The sequence below is a fragment of the Ictalurus punctatus genome, chromosome 12 (assembly GCF_001660625.3).
Source record: "Ictalurus punctatus breed USDA103 chromosome 12, Coco_2.0, whole genome shotgun sequence".
Classification (NCBI taxonomy): domain Eukaryota; kingdom Metazoa; phylum Chordata; class Actinopteri; order Siluriformes; family Ictaluridae; genus Ictalurus; species Ictalurus punctatus.
Genome location: NC_030427.2, coordinates 28,887,730 through 28,906,405, shown reverse-complemented (window position 1 = coordinate 28,906,405; position 18,676 = coordinate 28,887,730). Strand labels below are relative to the sequence as shown.

At 42.5% G+C, this 18,676-nt stretch overlaps 1 protein-coding gene and 1 long non-coding RNA gene across 2 annotated transcripts; both read left to right on the top strand.

The window, feature by feature from the left end:
* Positions 1-397: 397 nt before the first annotated feature.
* Positions 398-3,745, top strand: txnipa (thioredoxin interacting protein a). Its single transcript, XM_017482057.2, has 6 exons — positions 398-875; positions 1,416-1,491; positions 1,630-1,777; positions 1,888-2,247; positions 2,348-2,653; positions 2,763-3,745. The coding sequence occupies exons 1-6, from the start codon at positions 620-622 to the stop codon at positions 2,808-2,810; spliced, it is 1,194 nt and encodes a 397-aa protein (XP_017337546.1). The 5' UTR covers positions 398-619; the 3' UTR covers positions 2,811-3,745.
* A 5,740-nt stretch (positions 3,746-9,485) lies between these two features.
* LOC124628745 (uncharacterized) lies at positions 9,486-13,050 on the top strand. Its single transcript, XR_006983378.2, has 4 exons — positions 9,486-9,583; positions 10,903-10,988; positions 11,144-11,283; positions 11,840-13,050. It is a non-coding gene; the product is annotated as an uncharacterized LOC124628745 (long non-coding RNA).
* The last annotated feature ends 5,626 nt before the right edge of the window (positions 13,051-18,676 follow it).

Sequence of the window (18,676 nt, the reverse complement as noted above, 5' to 3'; positions counted from 1 at the left end):
TATTACTTCTATAGTGTATTTCAAACTCATACAGTTTTTTTTTAAAAGTTTCTCTTTCATTTTGAATAAAGATAACGTCGTGTTTTGAGTCATGTCAGGAAAGGAAAGCACCCTTTAGTTGGGGGCATTTTTATCTCTTTCCTCCTCCACCTCTTTATTCCGGCAGCCGCTGTACACTCGCTCCTCTGCCGTGGTGCACGAGGTGTTCACGCGCCGCTCCCGAGCGCTGATTGGCTGGACGCGACGCAAACAACACGGCTCAGCCAATGGGAGAGGTGTGCACGTGCTAGCCACACGCAGAGCACTGCACTCGTTCATGAACAGAGTGGGAGCCTGTAGTGGTAAACAATCCGCGGTGTGGCGTATGACTGAATCAGTGGCTGGTGGTGTAGCAGTATATAAGGCAAGGGAAAAAAGCTAGCGCACGACAAACAAAGCCTTGGTCAAACATAGCATGCGCGATAGACACGTCGGGATACCGAGTTTGAAGCAAACAGTACCGCTTGTCGCGTGCGTTGTGTTTTGTTCGGTTACCCTTCACTCAAAACTTATCCATTTATTATTACACGCGTGCGATTTTTCGATTTCACGAGTTTCAAGCGGATAAAACAACGCGAAGATGGTAGCGATGACCAAAAAACCGAAGGTCTTCCAGATCGTGTTCAGCGATCCGTCGAAAACGTTTTACTGCAGCGGGGATAAAGTGGCCGGGAAGATCGTGGTCGAGGTGAGCGAGATCACACGGGTCTCGGCCATGAGAGTGCTCGGCATCGGCTGCGCTAAAGTGGATTACTCCAAGGGGAAGCAGAGATGTCGCCAAGAACTCGACTACCTAAAGTATGAAGATGTGGTCCAGCTGGACGGCCATCCTGCAGGTAAAACTACAACTAAAAAACACAAACAACAACAACGCGTCCTTCCGCACTAAATAGCAATCCAGCAGAGTTCCAGCGCTCGTGCGTCGCCATGGCTACCAGTTCAGAGTGCACACTAGTGTACTAAGTAGTACGCATGCGTTAGCTCGGGCCGTGTTCTGAACGCGCACTAGCGTCCTAAACAGCACGCAAAAGTCTAGTCAATTGTAACGGCGGAAAAAACTGTATGCTAGCTACTAGCTAGGGAAATGAAACGTATAATCCTGTAATGTTTATTTGGTATGGTATTTTAGGTTCTTAAGTTGTACTGTTCAAACTTTGAAAGCACAATGTAAGTTAAGCATGTGCTTGACATGTTTATTTATAATACACAAAATGATGATATTTCCCGGAAGTGCCTTATCTTTGGCGGTCCATACTTGGCACACTAGCTAGAATAAGTGTGGAAATGTGAGCTAACTAGTTCTTCATCTCCCCAGGTGTGTTTTTGCTGTTATTGACAAAAAGTGTGTTCCCCCCCCCCCCCCCCCCCCCCCACAGATAATGATGGCTCGGTCATCCTCAGGCCTGGAAACAAATATGAATACACGTTTGGCTTTGAGCTTCCACAGCAAGGGTGAGCATCCATCTATCCATGTACACACACACACACACACCCACCCACACACACACACACACAGACAGAGCTGTGAATTTTTTTCCTGGAGATGCGACATGAAGAACACTGTACTAACTTCATGTTTTCCGTCTGCAGGCAGCTCGTGTCTTCGTACTCAGGAAAGTTCGGGAGCGTGCAGTACTACGTCAGAGCGTTGATGGAGAGAGCGTCTCAGCCCGCACTCGAGTGCAAGAAAAGCTTCGAGGTGGAAGAGCCGCTGGATGTGAACACGCCAGACTTGCTGGTGAGAAACAGAGATTTTTATTTTTTTTTAATCGTAGCATTAAGCGCCATCTTATATGATATCACACTTAGCTTGAAATGCCTAGCTGATCGGCGTCTGGATGTTTTCAGTCTCCTGCAGGCGGCATGAAGGAGAAAAAGGTCACCTGCATGTTCATCCCCGACGGCCAGGTGTCCCTGAACGCCAAGATCGACAGACGCGGCTTCTGCGAAGGCGAAGAAATCTTCATCGATGCCAAGTTTGAGAACACATGCTCGCGCATCGTGGTGCCCAAAGCTGCCATCGTGGCCAAGCAGATATACCAGGCCAACGGGCACACCAAAGTGTTCAGGCAGAAGCTCTCCTCTGTTCGGGGGAATCACATCATCTCGGGGATGTGTGACGCCTGGCTTGGGAAGACCATCCGCGTGCCTAAGATCAAACCCTCCATTCTGGGTTGCGGGATCATCCGCGTGGAGTACGCTCTCATGGTAAGTGTCGGCATTTGACACGGCCGAGAAACCATCACTGTAGTGGAAACTGCTTCGTTTGCGAGTTAGCATGCTAAGTAACTGTTTCTTATATTTTCAGATCTACATGCACATTCCAGGCAGCGAGAAGCTGGTCCTGGAGCTGCCCTTGGTCATCGGCACGGTGCCCTACAGTGGGCTCAGCAGCCGCAGCAACAGCATGAGCAGTCAGGAGAGCACGTCGTCTGCCAGCTGGGTGTCCCTGCGCATGCCGTCCTCGTGTCCACCCAGCTACTGCGACGTGACGCGCGACGTCCGCCTTGACCAGCCGCTCACGCCGCTGCTGGACGACTACGACGGAGGGGACAGTCCCATCTTCATGAACAGTCCACAGTTCAGCTTCCCTCCACTTCCACCCTACTCCGAGGTGGGTCTCGAGAGCACTCGATTCGCACCAGCTAGCATTGCTTCTGTGTATTAAAAGTACTTGCATTTGTTTACCAAAGAGTTCTAACCCAAGTTTGACTTGTTTACAGGTGGAGGAAGAGTACAACGGCAACGCCCACATGCTTCCAGTGTGTTGAGCCGCTTACGAACCAAAACCGATACCTGTCGCATGCAAGCCAGTCTCCCCTCTCACCATTCAGGAACCGCTGAAGAGGAGGACGAGTTAAAGAAATCCGACAGCGAGGCGAGAGTCGGACGAATAGGGTCCAGCGTCCCGGGTTTTCCGTATCCGTGCTGTCACGACGACGCTCGAGCGATGCTTTCCAAGCGCGCATTGTGGTGAACTTTCAGGGACAGAACGAGCCATTTCTCGTTTTAGCTCGAGATGCCTGCTGAATCTGAATCGAGGCTTCTAGTTACTCTAAGACATTCCCTTTAAAATAAAAAAATAAAAAAGGGCGCAAAGCAACTTCCAAGCTTTTAGTTCTTCACCTGTTACGAATCGTTCTATAGAAATCCTGCGTTGGAGGAGCATTTATTTGAGGAAGTGTTTGATTTAATATGGATCAGTGTTTATTGAAGCTGTTTTTCTGTAATCATGCACTTATTTTTATATGAGGATGCACTTTGCTTCCTGACTGCCTGAAGAGACTACTTCTATATTACTGTTTATCATTATTATTCTGTCTTCCACGTTTGTGTTTCTTCCTTCTGAGTGATTTGTACATCATGAAAGCTCCACTGATGCACTGTGTTTGAAGGTGGACTTCGCTAGGTAGAGGGCCAAGCCACGTCCTGACACGTAAAGGTGCCAAAGTTCGGGTGCATATGTTATTTAGCCAGATCAGGAAATGCACTGTGTTGTTGGATGTTATCGATTTCTTGTCTCTTTATTATTTTTTTATTTTATTTTCACAGCGATCGCCTTTCATATTGAATCTGATAAGATTGTATGATGTTTTTGCTTGTTGTGTATTATTATTATTATTATTATAATTTTTTTGGATTATAAATGACATTTTTTGTATCTGAACCCTGTGGGTTAGTTTTCAATAAAAGGCTAAAAATCTTACATCTTTTGTTTGTTTTTCATTTAAAATGGTGGATTATAATGACAAATAAAAACCATATTAATAGTCTGGTCACACACACACACAAGTTTAAATAAAGACAGACTGATAAGCCCTAACATTAAAGTGCACCTCTTATGGTTTTGAAACCTAATTTTGTTTTAAAGCTCTCATACGATAGATTTACGTGCATCCGAGGTCAAAAAACACTTTAACGTGCTCATAATTTAAACTGCAGCGTTACCTTTTTCCCCCCAGTGTCACAAACGACTCGTTAAATGATTCGTTCTAAACTCCTCCTTTCAGAGAGCATACTCTGCTCTGATTGGTCAGACGACCCGGTCTGTCGTGATTGGTCTACCGCTGTCAGCGAGCAGCCGATGAAGACCGGAGGCGGGGCTTTTTGTTACGAACCTACGTAGGTTAGTACAGGAAGTAAAGTCTGGAATCACTAACGAGTCGATTCAGCTGTTCAGAATCGATTCCTTCTTTTGGGAGTCGATAACTCCGTTCGTCGTGCGCTTTGATTTTTGAAACTTTGCAGATGTTTTTACATTCACAAACCGCTCCGTATATAACACACTACATGAACGGGAATATTTGAAAAACCGTAATAGGTGCACTTTAAATCCACCGACAGGTGAAGTGAATAACATTGATTATCTCGTTACCCCGTCAAGGGGTGGGATATACAGATGCATCTCAAAAAATTTTAATATGGTGGAAAAGTTTAAAAAGTTGAACTTTCTAGATTCATTAGCACATAAAGTGAAATATTTTAAGCCTTTTTTGTTTTGTTTTGTTTTAATCTTGGTGATTACGGCTCACGGAAATCCAGTATCTCAAAATATTACAGTAAAGAATAGAATCACATCCTTCCTATTTCGCAAGAAGTCTGAGGGCCTAAAACTCAAGGGAAGTAGCTTTAGCCACATGGATCTTGTTAAATTCTGCTGCAAGTGCATGCTAGTGGATATATTAGCCGTGGCAGCAAACCTAACATCCTGTTTATAGTGTAGCTCGACGCAGTGAAAGCTAGACGCCAGACGTCTATCTTTCACTGGAGAGTCTGTTACTTTTCAATGCAGGACTCAAAATCACATTTCATCAGGCAGCACTGAAGTGTTACGAGGCATATGAGGTATACAGGGCTGGACTGTCTGGAGTCCACGAAACAATCCAGACTCGCAGGCAGCATGGCGGATCGCGCATCACGTCCGCTCTACTCTCTTCACTCCCTTTGCTAGTCGCTGCACCAAGTCGCTCCAAATTTGCATAAAGTTCAACTTGTCTCAGCTGTCGCGTCAATCGACACGCCCTCATCTTCCTGATGAAAATGTCAGAAAATTCCCACTCCTTCCATGTCATTTCCAGAATACCTGAATATCCAGTGCGCTATAATAACGACTCGTCGTGTTAACACGAGCCGGACGTGACGACTGAAGGAGCAGTGTTCCTCCATTCTTTTATGAGTTTTATGATGACATAACTTATTTACTTTCTTATGTGAAAAAAAAACCCCACAACAGCTTCCGTTCCCACACAGCGTGTGGCCGTATGATGGGTGCGGCAGATAAAAGAGGCAAGAACTGTAGAAAGATCGAGCAAAATGGATAGTCGCTGTGTGTGTAGAGACGTTACAGACGGTGTGAGATGGCTCTGAAATGGGGTTAAGGATTTGTGGTTTCAGATGAGCCTCCGTGTGCGTCAGTAAACTCGAGGTAGAGCGCATATGTGTGCGTGTGTGTGTGAGAATGTGCTTTTCCTGCAGTGGTAAGAACTGAGATAAGCCTGACGTTGTTTATCTCACGTTTTCACATTTGGCCTTTTGAAAACGCTGAAAAACGATATACTGGCAAATAAAAATACGGGCAAAAATGATAGCGTCATTAGTGTATGCGTCGTTTTAATCGAGTTGCCGATTCATTTCGCTCGGTCTCTAAACGTGTTTCTGGAAAGAAGCGGAATGATCTGCTGATCAAATGAGTAACCGTGTGGAGAAACAGGATTCAGTCGATGCAGTGTTCGTGCTGTCTGGTTAAACCTCATGCATATCTAGTTATTGTATTGTGTTATGAAGCATTTATAAATGAATTTGGTTTACACTGCATGGAAAAAAAAAAACAACCCACCTTCCACCATTTCCTAGTTGTTTGCGTGAGGCTGCAGGCATCTGGTTTATTTATAGCACAAACATTTGCCGTCCGGCCGTAAACATAAAACCCTGCAGTACCGTGCACTCAGTCACGTCCACCGATCCTTGACCTCTGTCTTTAAATACAGAAGTACTTCTTAACAAGCCTACGCAGAGCTCCTCATGCTGTTAGCACAGTGTCTCTTTAGGAGCAGGATAACCAACTTTACATTAAGGCAGAATATAGTGCTGATAAGACGTTGGCTTGAGAACGGTGTAGCAGCAAATAATGTGACGTAGATGCCAAAAATGAAACATTGATCTGTTTTTCATCTCAATTCAGGACGGCTTAGCCTCGCTAGCACATTTATATCAGCCGCCCCGGCTAGCAGGCCTTTAATCACGTTCAGAACGATGTGTAATAGCGTGGAAATGTTTCATCTTTGTTATGTTATGTTACGCTTCCATTCGTCCCTACGCTGCCCCGACTCCAGTTACATCATTTCAGTGGATTCTTTTTGGTTTACAAGGTAGCCTAAGATACCTGTTTGGAGAGGTGCACCGATGCTAAATCGCTCAGCCGATACGATAACCGATTATCCAGAGCGATATCGGCCGATACCGATAGTTCTGCTTTTTATACCTTCTTTTAAATGAATAATAAAGAATAAAGAAATGCAAATAAAAACTTTATTCTCTCCATTTGAACAAGTTGTCTGACGGTAACTGGTCTCATAAACATTAACACATTACTCTAATTAACATGAACACATGAACTCAATTCTGAAGATTAAAGTAAGATTATTAACTTATCGAATGTTATTAATTCATATTAACGTTGACCGAATTGTAAAAAACCTCCTGATAGTCTCACATTCACTCTCCACAAACACAAGCATTTCTACTTCATCATGAATATCAAACTGGTCGTATATAATATCAGTTTTTTATATATTAACATTCACTGGATATGAAATACACTACTCTACAAATATATTTTTCCGTGCAATATATACTTTTTTTGTCAACTCATCTTTCAACAGTGTACCGGCGCTTTAATTCAGTGCGAGCAGCTCGAGCGGCGCGGCATTGTCACCCAATTCAAAGTAATTCTACACAAGAGACATCTTCTTTACACACAGCACGAAATCCATGTGTTTTCCCGCCCTCTTTTGATTGACAGGATATAATCGGCCCTGATCATCTCTTAATCTCTTAAACTATCGGCCGATAGCGTAAAAAACTGCCTTCATCGTCCGATACCGATTATTGTCCGACACATCGGTGCACCTCTACCTGTTTTTTCAGCCTCCAAAAGATAGGAAATATCACAATACCTTAGAACTTTTTTTTCAATGTATGCGTTGAGATTTCTTAAAAATCTCACTGCGAACCCACTTCATTTTATAGTAGTGCGCGGTGTAAGATGTCATCGATGTACTGCTTACTTTTACTAGTTATTGAAAGCTGGCTTTTTAAAAAATAAATCAATAAATAAATAAAAATGATCATCAGCATTTTAATTGAAGTTCTGTTAATTCTTTGAGACAAACTGTAGTCATGTCGAGTCTTTTTCACTGATTGGACTCATGTCACTTCATTTGCATATTCATATGAACAAACAATAGAATCCAGGAGCTAGTTATCGTATATTACAGAACTGAGACGCTCGTTGTGTGCATTATATACTACTTACACTGTAAAAAAAAATAAAAAATTATTGAGCAAGATTAACCAAAACAGTCATGCTATTCTGGGACAATGACATCACATGCAATAATTAATAATAAAGTGAGCTTATAATCATTTTAATACTAATAAGTTTGATTTATATTGCACGGTCATTTTACAGTAATGGTTTGACCGCTAATCTGTAAAGCAGCATGAGAGAAAGTAGCACTCGGCTTTGTCTTTCTGCAAGACCGAGTCTGTTTTCTTGTTTTGATCACAAAGACACCCTACTGGCCTCCCTTGCTATGACATGTGTCTAGAAGCAATGAAACAAGAAGTGATCATCAGGCAGCTAAAGACCTGACGTCAGCTTGTTGCTTACAGCTCCATATATCGCCTCAGGCTACTGATATCATTACCACACCCGCGTCTTGTGGATGTTACATCAGCAAATATTTCTCTCTTAAGCCTGAATCTATGCAGTTCTATGGTGTTTATCTGTGCCTCGGGCTGGTTATAATCACCGTTATCTCACATATTCCCAGGATTTTGTTTGGTCAAGGATCGGGCGTGGTCTTCTAAAATATTTTTGTTGACATCTCGTGGTTTCTCTATGGACATACTCCCGGTCTTTCTTTCTCGGTTATTGTGAAGTGCTGCTTCGTCGTTCTGCTCTCCTATCGTTTATGCGTCCCATACACCATGGCCGTGTTGAAGAGAATCCCTGCTTGAACTTTCGTTTTTGGCTTCATGGAGGGTATTCGGTTAAACGTGTATTCAGTCAAACTAGTTTTATGTGCAGTTTTATTCAATCAGAGTGTCTTCCATGTTTACTTACGTGGTGCAAAACTGCACATTTAGCCTCAGGCTAATGATATCGCTAGTCCATTGGTTACAGTTACTGATACCTCAAAAAACTAGCCGTGTGTGCTAATAGTAATAAATTCTAGAATATACTCGAATAATCCGCAGAGAATAGTCTTGTCAAATAGTCAAATGATCTCTACTTCCTCTGGTTTCTATTCAAGGTACACTCCGTGTTTTTTTGTTTGTTTGTTTGTTTGTTTTTTGTAATGGTTAATTGTTCTAGCTAAAAGCGAAACTCTATGTTGTTGGGTTTGACATAAAACTTTGAAGGCTCCCTCAAATCCACAGACCAAAGAACCGGACTTGTTTTCCCAACACGTCCCAGAGAAGCTCGATCGGATGGAGAGCCGGGGAATTTAGAGTCCGGGTCAACACTTCGAACTCTCAGTCATGTTCCGTCCTCACGTGCCCATTGTAGGCGCTTCCGGCGGTGGACAGGGCTCAGCATGGTCACTCTGACTGTTACACAGCCAGCTGCAATGCACCATGTGTTCTCACACCTTTCTATCATAACCAGCATAAACTTTTTCAACAATTCTGTACTCTTCTGTGGGATCGGACCAGACGGGCTAGCCTTCACTCCCCACGTGCATCAATGAGCCTTAGGTGGTCACGACCCTGTTCACCAGTTCTCCTTCCTTGGACCACTTTTGGTAGGTACTAACCACTGCATACTGGGAACATCCCCCCAGAAGACCTGCCGTTATGGAGATGCTCTGACCCAGTCGTCTAGCCATCACAATTTGGCCCATTTTTCCACTTCCAACACATCGACTTCAAGACCCGACTGGCTACCCCTTGCTAAGATAAGATAGCACTTTATTGATTAGAGTGAAATTAGAGTGTACCAGGAGCATGCATAAAAGACAAGGCACAAATATACATAAGAAATAAAGTAACCATAAACTAAAGATATAATAAGGTAAAGTCAAATAAATATTGAAAAATAAAATGTTTTGTCAATTGTATGCATAGCATAGATGTAATACTGTAAGTAATATGTATCACATTCATCTACTGCTGTGCTCAGGTGCATGAAGTTTATTTAGCGTGTAGTTGGCTGATGTTACGCTACTTTCCCTTACAGTGGACTCCGTACTCTATTCATTGATGCCGGAAACTGAGCTGAAAGTATTTCACACGCTGCTCGCCATGCAACTTTAGCCTGGTAAATATTATCTCGACAGCTGGGCCTTTGAATTTATGACCCCTCTATTAACTTTGTATGATGATACGCAACATGTTTACGGTTCAGCGTTCCGGTGAATCATATGTGCAGTGCTTCTCGGAAGACGGCCAGGCGGTGTTTACCATCACAGAGCCTGTTTGTCGACTGTAGGAGGAGATGGGCGTAGATCAGAGCCTCCCACTCGGACACTGCACTCAGACGTCCTGCTTTAAATACGTCTGATTTAACACACCGGCGTATTAGCACACTGTTTACGAGGGTGAAATCGGGGTTAGGCTGGGCAGCTTTTATATATTCCGTTTTTGTTTCATGCCAAAATTGTACACAGCATAACTTGGTGCTGCGTATCAGACGTGCAAGAACATGTGCAGGTTTTGGTTACGAAAGACTGGAGACGGAGCCGAGTCTCCTTACAGCTGAACACTCATCACATACGAATAGCTAAATGAATAAATAAATCTAGACATGGGGTAAAACAGAATGGTTTTTTTTTTAGGTTTTTACAATTTTTTTTATATGGTTCTGGACACAAAACCAGTGTGAAGTTGTTATGTCACAAGTGCACTAATGACCTTGAGGTAAAAAAAAAAAAAAAAAAAAAAAAAACCTCAGGGGCATCAGGGAAGAAAAATATTGACTCAATAATTAGCTTTTATAAAATTAATTAAAAGTAAAAAGTGGTATTCCGTCTTCTTGATGCAGGATCTAGTGTGTTCAGTGTGTATATATATATATATATATATATATATATATATATAGTATTTGAATAAAATATGTATCAATTCAATCTAGATAAACATGAACCCTAGACATTTATTGTTCCGTTCAGCACAATAACGTTATCACCAAGGTTCACTACGTTAGAAAGATTGCATTTTTATTTTTGTCTCCTTCTCTATCAAATCTGACTCAACTCATGAACACACCCTTGCTGAGAATAAAACAGGCGTGTTTGAGTGTGTCGGTGTAGGGCACTGTGTATACAGGGAGTGTTAGTGTGGTTTCGTCCTGTTAAACTTCCCTATCATTTCCCTTTCCCCTGCTCCACACATATGATTCGACTGAATCACACACCTCATTCAACTGGTTGCGTAATGGCTGGAAACACTCCCACATACCCACTGGAGCTTAATCTGTACACTTTTATTGCTGACATAAACGGAAAACATCAAACATATCAAACAACTTAGCCCGTACTTACAGACCCATAGAGTAGGTTGATGTTTAACCCTAAGTGCTTTTGAGCTTCTACTTTTTCCCCTGAATTTTAATTCATTATTTTTTTTCCCCTCAACAAGAATATCCCGGTCACTGCTGCTGATAAACATCCCTGCAGCGTGATGCTCCCACCACCAAGTGTCATGCTAGGGAAGGAACAGACCAGGTGAGGAGTGGTGAAAGGTAACACCTGGTTCAATCTTCATCACATCAGACCACCAGAATTGTATTTCTCATTGCTTCATAGTCGTTAGGAAAACTCCAAGTAAGCCACTTTGTACTTTTTACTGAAGAGTGATGGTGAGATGGTTCTCCTTTCAGATCTCCAAAGTGACCTGGTTCTGGTCCCGCAGGGTCAGATGGGATCTTTAGGAAGTCAAGAACGAGTGTACACGATGCTTTTTCCCATTTTCCAATCTTCCTTCCCAACCCAGTTTGCATTTCTTTTAGCAACGTCTTGCGTGAGTGATTCTTTACAGTGGATGTTTAACTTTTTTTACTGCATGTAATCTGATCACACACTGGTGTAACTGGTGTATTATTTGGCCACTTTCATCCATTCTGACTTACATCCATGGTTTGCTTGGTGTATAAGTGCATCTTTTTCAATTGCTTCCACTAGGTTGTGCTCCGCCTTCACAAGGCAATGGACTGGCTTAGAAATAATAATAATAATAATAATAATAATAATAATAATAAACTAATTTTGCTCATTACATTTCCACTCAGACTTAAGCCAGACTTTCTCACTCACATCTCCAAAGTCCTTATAATTGAAGTCTGTTCAATCGGCGGCCATCTTGGCAACACTTGTGGGCAAACATTTTCAGCCATATGAGACCACTTGAATAGGGAGAGACCCATTTACCAGAAATGGATCATCAAGATGACATTTGAAACAGGGATTTGAAATGGTAAATAAATAAAGTGCAGTATTTGGCTCGGATGGCACAAAACGAGACCTGTGAATCCAGCCAACCTCATGCCGATCTTTTCCAACCTCATGCTGTGTTCCAGGGCGGCGTAACACAATCAGAGGGAAGTGCTGTCCTACCTCGTCCAAAGCACAAGATCTCACAGACACATATGACTGGCTAGTGTCACCGTGACTGGCAAAGGAGCGACACCATCCTCCTCCGACAACTTCTTCATCACTGACCCTGCAGTCACACCATCAGATGACGAAGAGGCGGACGATGACTCGTTTTCCATGAGCGTACATGCGCGACTATGTTTTAATCCTAGGTAAATTAGAATGCAAATCCAAATGGTTGGTTCTAATTATTCTCCAGACCAATCCTATGATGCACACGGTGTGACAATTCCACAGTCCCCCTGTCAAAACTTTAGCTCCTACCTGCAGTTTAAGAATTGGATACACTAGGCGGTATTAGGCCACGTCTTTACCAACAAGACGATCGGTGCTTTTTGTGGAGGTGTAGGATTTACATAATACATCCACCATGTTGAGGGTTATGCACTACCCCATACATATTTTAAGCAGCGGTCTGTCTACTCATACAGTCCTGAGCGTCACTGGGACACCGTGTATAGAGATTACATCTGGCCATGAGACATGAGAGACCCGGTCACTGATTAAAACCCTGGACTTGGCATATTATTGGCATAAACAGTGTCTTACGCGTTTTACAACCCCAGTTCCCAAAATGCTGTGGGAATGCTGTGTAAAAGAGAGACTCTGCCTCTCTAAGATACTCTTTTTATACCCAATCATGTTATAACCTGTTGCCAATGAACCTAATCAGTTGCGAAATGTTCCTCCTTGAAAGGTTTCTTCTTTAGTAACACTTACTTCTCCAGACCCCCGTCCCAACGGATAACACGGCCCTATGTCCCTACGATAACACGGCCCCAATTCCAAAAGAGTTGGGACGCTGTGTAAAATGTAAATAAAAACAGAACGCAATGATTTGCAAATCTCATAAACCTGTACGTTGTTCACGACAGAACATGGAAAACATATCAAATGTTTAAACTGAGGAATTGTTCCGTTTTAAGAAATTTTATTTTTTTTGAATTTCATGGCCACAACACGTCTCAAAAAAGTTGGGACGGGGGCAGCAAAAGGCTGGAAAAGTAAGTGTTACTGAAAATAAACAGCTGGAGGAACATTATTTATCTAATTATATTAATTAGCAACAGGTCAGTAACGTGACTGGGTATAAAAAACGTCTTTCAGCCGTTTTCCAGCCTTTTGTTGCCCCCGTCCCGACTTTCTTGAGACGTGTTGTGGCTATTGAGTTCAAAATGACATGATTTCTTTCCGTAAAACAGGACGTTTCCTCAGTTTAAACATTTGATATGTTTCATTGTGAATAATGTATGGGGTTTACGAGATTTGCAAATCATTGCGTTCTGTTTTTATTTACATTTTACACAGCGTCCCAACTTTTTCGGAATTGGCGATATATTGTATATAGTACATTTTTTTTCTTTTTAAAATCACACTATTGTTGAAAGCAGCGTTGAGTTTTCCACCTCAGAGGATTCCTGCTACATGTGCTGGCATGTTTTAGTCACTGCGTCATCTCTCATGACCTCTCTCCTGCTCTTTCCCTTGTCTTGTCTCCAGTGCTTTTCATTATTTACATATATTGTTCTCAGAGCCATTAAACCAGGCGTGGATGGAAACATGGACTATCCTTAGCGTGTGATCCACACACGCGAGTCGAATTACACTGAACCAGAGACGTTTCAAGTTATACAGCACAGAGACTCAACTTTGTCAAACACATACGGGCATCTCCACTTGTTTCCGTTAGAAACATGACCGTGAGTTTATACAGAAAACACCTCTACCCTTTCACCCAATTCCTCTCAGTTCAATGTCACCATTAAAGTCTGCATTAAAGCAAGAGATTCATTTAGGAACAGAATCCCAGCAGGACGCTGCTTCATACGATACGGTCTGATTTCTTTACGGTCCCCCCCGTAAAGCTCCACAGGATGTAAAATCTAACGTAGAAACATGAACACTGGTAAAACATGTCGCAAGGCTTCACAGATTCACGCTAATACGCTAATACCATGTAGAATAACTTATAATCGTTGACAGTCATTGACAGTGACAAAGTTTTTATGCAAAAAGTTTGCGGAAGGAGTCTCCAGTGTCAGCACTTTCTAACTTTTCAGGCTTTATAGAAAAACGACATGTTTGTCTCTCATTAACATCGAGAGAGAGAGCGAGAGAGAGAGAGAGAGCGCGAGAGCGACTGTTTATCGCCGCTATTACATAAACGCTAACAGGAACAGGACGTTCCATTAACAAAAATTAATGTAGCAATAAATGGGCAAAACGTATACTGTTTTGTTCTTTAATTCATAATAAATGTAATTGCTGACAAATTCCTGTGGCCACGTCACACCGCCCATGCGCTGATTCTTTTCCTATACTAGCGGTTACACACTGCCGTGTTTTTATTCTTTACCCGATTACCCAGTGACCGGGAAAATCTTCATCGCTCGTCTTTTTATCTCCTGCTGGAATCGAGACACTGCGGTGAGGTGTAGAGGCCTGAAAAGTTCAGTCCAATGAAGTCGTTACAGCCTCCAAGATTAGCAGCGTCAAAGTTTTCCCAGACACTTAATGACACCCAGGGATTCCTGGGAAACGGCCCTGCGGCTGGTTATTTATTTACTCCTGAAGGCATCGTGCCACACGGTGCAGACATGTAAGACGACACTCACACGGAACAAACACGGTGGAGCAATGTAACAAGAGGATGAATCTGCCCGAGTGCCGACACGTCTCATCGCCTCGTCATTCATCTCATCAGGGACGCACTGGAGAGTGTACACGCTGTTATGCTTCTGTAGCACAGAGCACCTCAGGGTACAGCTCTGCTTTCTAGGAAATCCTGCTTGTTGTACTGTTCTGTTGACCTCACACACCTCTCCGAGTAATATGACATATATATATATATATATATATATATATATATATATATATATATATATATATATATATATATATATATATATATGCAGGATAAAAATCCCATGTTGTTTGTTAAGAAGGCAACACGATACATTAAGAGCCATGGGGGTGGGGTGGGGGTGTAAACTTTTGAACAGGATGATCAGTGTTAGTATTTTGTCTTCTGCGGGACATGTAACTATCTTATTTAGCGTATGAAGGGCAGAACTAAATGATCTTTAAACAACATTGTGTACACCGATCATCCTGTTCAAAAGTTTACACCCCCCTGGTTCTTAATGTGAGCATCAGTGAACGTTCGCACCTTGTGTAATAGTCGTGTACGAGTCCCTCAGTCGTCCTCGGTGTGAAAAGATGGATCTGAACATCATATAGCCGCTGTTGGAAAGGAGTTAAATATGTAGAAGATGCTGGAAAAGTAAAGAACGTGCAGGACCTGGAGGATTTTTCTGAAGAACAGCGGGCAGTTTAACTGCTCAGGACGAACAAGGGACTCGTGAAGAACTCTCTCAAAACATAAACACAGTCGGGGATCATCCAGGTAACGACACACGGGATTAATAATCAAGGGTGTGTAAACTTTTGAACTGGGTAGTTTTTTTTATAAACTCAGCTATTAATGTGGACCATATGTAAACATTAAAAAACAATCGGCTGATTAATCACTATAAAAATAATCATTAGTTGCATCACTACATAATTACGTACACAAATGCATTCCTTAACTGGATCAGCGACTTCACTTGTGATTGGACGGAAGAAAGACCCAGTATTTTCCCAGAATGCTTTGCTTCTCTGCAGAGATGTTATGCTCACTGTGTTTATAAGACGAATCGTGCGTGCACACTAACACTTAAGACACAAACCACACCTTGTAATTCCTCCTTAATATTTCTGTTAACGAGCGCCTGAGAACCGTGGAAATCCATCCATGTTTTCAAACAGGAAGAAGTTCGGGAGAAGAGTAATACTCCGGTGGAATCCATACAAGGGTATACTATTATAGACGAAGCGATAAGTTGGGATCAAACGTGACGTCCTCGTATGGCGGTAGGATCTCAGGAAGATTAGGGACTGAAGTGAATGATGATGATGATAAAGTCTGATTAAATCACAAGAACACTAAGAACACTCTTAGTGTTAGGCCCTTATTTAGAAATGAAGCACAACGCTGGTTAATTTATTGAACACGGGTGAACATGTGTTTACGCCAAACCATGATCAAATATGGCATTGGAATGCTGAATATCTTTCCACACACACACACACACACACACACACACACACACACACACCCCGACAAGCCTGAAATAGTTCTCGTTCTCGTATTGGAGTTTGACAGACGTCCAGGAAAATCAGAAATGGAGCGAGTGATCCTCAGACTCTGTTTGCTTCAGTCTGGCTGTGCTCTGTACGATAACGATGACCTCCTGAACCGTTCCTCACTTCAGGACGTTTTATTGGAACACAGAGTCACTTCTAAGAACTTCATAGTTTTTTTTTTTTTTTTTACCCCGTCTCAGGTCAGTCAGAATTTCCTTGCCCATGTGACTCCCTATCTGGTTGGACGACTTCCCGGCGTGTAAGTGCTTTTCTCTCACTGGCTCGAATCGAAGATGACGCTGAATTCGATTGGCTGAGGGAAATGTTCACGAGGGCTTGCACGCTCACGCGGCGTGCTCAGATGCCCACCCTTTCTTTCCACCTCTCCCTCTCTTAAGTCTTTCTGCATGACTCTTTCTGATGAGAGCGTTCAGTCACACTGAAGAACGTGTTTAGTGGATATGAGAGACAGACACGTTTGCACACAGACAGACAGACAGATAGATGTAAATATGAAAAAGAGACAGGAGGACAGACAATAGGCAGACAGACAGAAGGGCTAAGAAGTTGAATAAAGATAGACAGACAGACAGACACATAAAGGCAAAGATGTTGAATAAAGAGAGACAGACAGACAGACAGACAGAAAATGGCAAAATATCAGAAATAAAGACAGACATAGAGAAAGGAAAAGATGAGAAATAACAACAGACAGACAGACAGATGGATAGATAGAAAAAGAGCCAAAGCAGTAAGACAGCCAGCCAGCTAGCCAGAAAGACAGACAGGTAGAGAGACACATAGTCAGAAGGACAGAGAAAAACAAATATAAGAAATAAAGATAGATAGAAAGACAGATAGGAAAAGGCAGAGATGAGAGGAAAAGGCAGACATACAGACGGACAGACAGACAGACAGACAGATAGATAGATAGATAGATAGATAGATAGATAGATAGATAGATAGATAGATAGATGTAAAGATGAGAAAGAGACAGACAGACAGACAAAAAAGGCAAAGATGAGAGAGAAAGGCAGGCAGACAGAAAGGCTAAGATGTGAAATAAAGACAGACAGACAGACAGACAGACAGAAAGACAGAGAGTGAGGGGCCGAGATGAGAGATGATGACAGACAGAAATAAAAAGGCAAATTTGAGAGGTAAAGATAGATAGAAAGACAGGTAGAAAAAAGGCAAAGATAAGAGGAAAAGGCAGACAGACAGACAGACAGACAAATACATAGTCAAGTGGAATGAGAAATGCAAAGATGAGAGGAAAAGGCAGACAGACAGGTGGATAAATGCAAAGAAGATTAATGAAGAGAGAGACAGACAGATAAAGAGACAGAGACAGATAAAGTCTAGATTAAAGACAGACGGATAAGGACAGTAAAACGTAATGACTAAGGCTAATGATTAGCTCGCTAGCACCCAGCAGTTCCGTCTTTCATACAGACAAAGTAAAAGAAGAAACAAGACAAAACTCTCAGGAACGTCAACAACCGCAAAAATGACAGCGTTTTGACGTGTATCGTGAACTGCGAACTAAACTTCCACGGTATTCCGTTCATCCTGTGACTGTTTCCCATCCGTTGGTTGCATCTCTCAGAGGAACCCACTGGAACACACACCACAAGCAGCGTTATATCTATCCCAGCGTTAGAGTTTACTGAACGTAGAGTGTCCTGTGTGTCTCAGCGGTGTACGGTAACTCATTAGTGAAGCAAACGTCATAATCTCATATCACACACACACACACACACACACACACACTTTAATCTAGCGAGTTCTTAACTCTGAAGATCATGAACTTGAAGGCTCACCAGTCACAGTGTTCGAGCCGTTATCACACGCAGTCGAGAAGCCGCTAGGGATTTTGCTCTTGTGGGTGCGTAGCGACCGCTAACATTAGCACTAGCTTTGGCTAGCACTAGATTAGCAAAGCAAGCTAGCTACGTACACTCACCAGGAGCACCAACGATCTCTGACAGGAGGAAAATAAACCACGCCTATACCTTCTTCCTTCATTTTTGTGCTAAATAGGAGCTAATTACAGGTAATGTTGTGCATGGGGAACTGGAAAAAAAAAAAAACTTCGCTCCATAGGATTGGTCCAAGGAATCTTTTTGAGCCAATCGTCTGGATTTATCGGGTCATTTGCATAGAGTTGAGGAAATCTTGTTGTTTTGCTACCTGTCACGGACATTAATTAAAATGTAATTACACGTAATTAAAATGAATGGTTGCCTGTCACTCGCTAGTGTAAACATAAGGTTGCGCGCACACACACACACACACACACACACACACAGGGTAAAATAACAACTCTCACAGCCTTGTCAGAATGGGTTCTGCATGCGCTAGCATTTAGTACATGTTAAAATGTCTGACGTTGCATTGTAGCTTCGGGTTAGATAAATGACCTGACCAACGATGATCCTGAAATACAGATCACATGCATGAAAACGGCAGAGTCGGCTGAAAGGGTTTGGAGAAGTGGAAATGTGAAGACGTGAAAGCTAAACATCTGACTAGCATGCTAATTTGGGATGGATTGGTGTTAATTAGAGTAG

What these genes read in the sequence shown, in the direction of transcription:
- txnipa (XM_017482057.2), top strand. Translation starts at nt 620, where the DNA reads ATGGTAGCGATGACCAAAAAACCGAAGGTCTTCCAGATCGTGTTCAGC. An exon ending in TGAACACGCCAGACTTGCTG is followed by an intron (nt 1,778 to 1,887) that starts GTGAGAAACAGA and finishes GGATGTTTTCAG; the next exon opens with TCTCCTGCAGGCGGCATGAA. An exon ending in GCGTGGAGTACGCTCTCATG is followed by an intron (nt 2,248 to 2,347) that starts GTAAGTGTCGGC and finishes TTATATTTTCAG; the next exon opens with ATCTACATGCACATTCCAGG.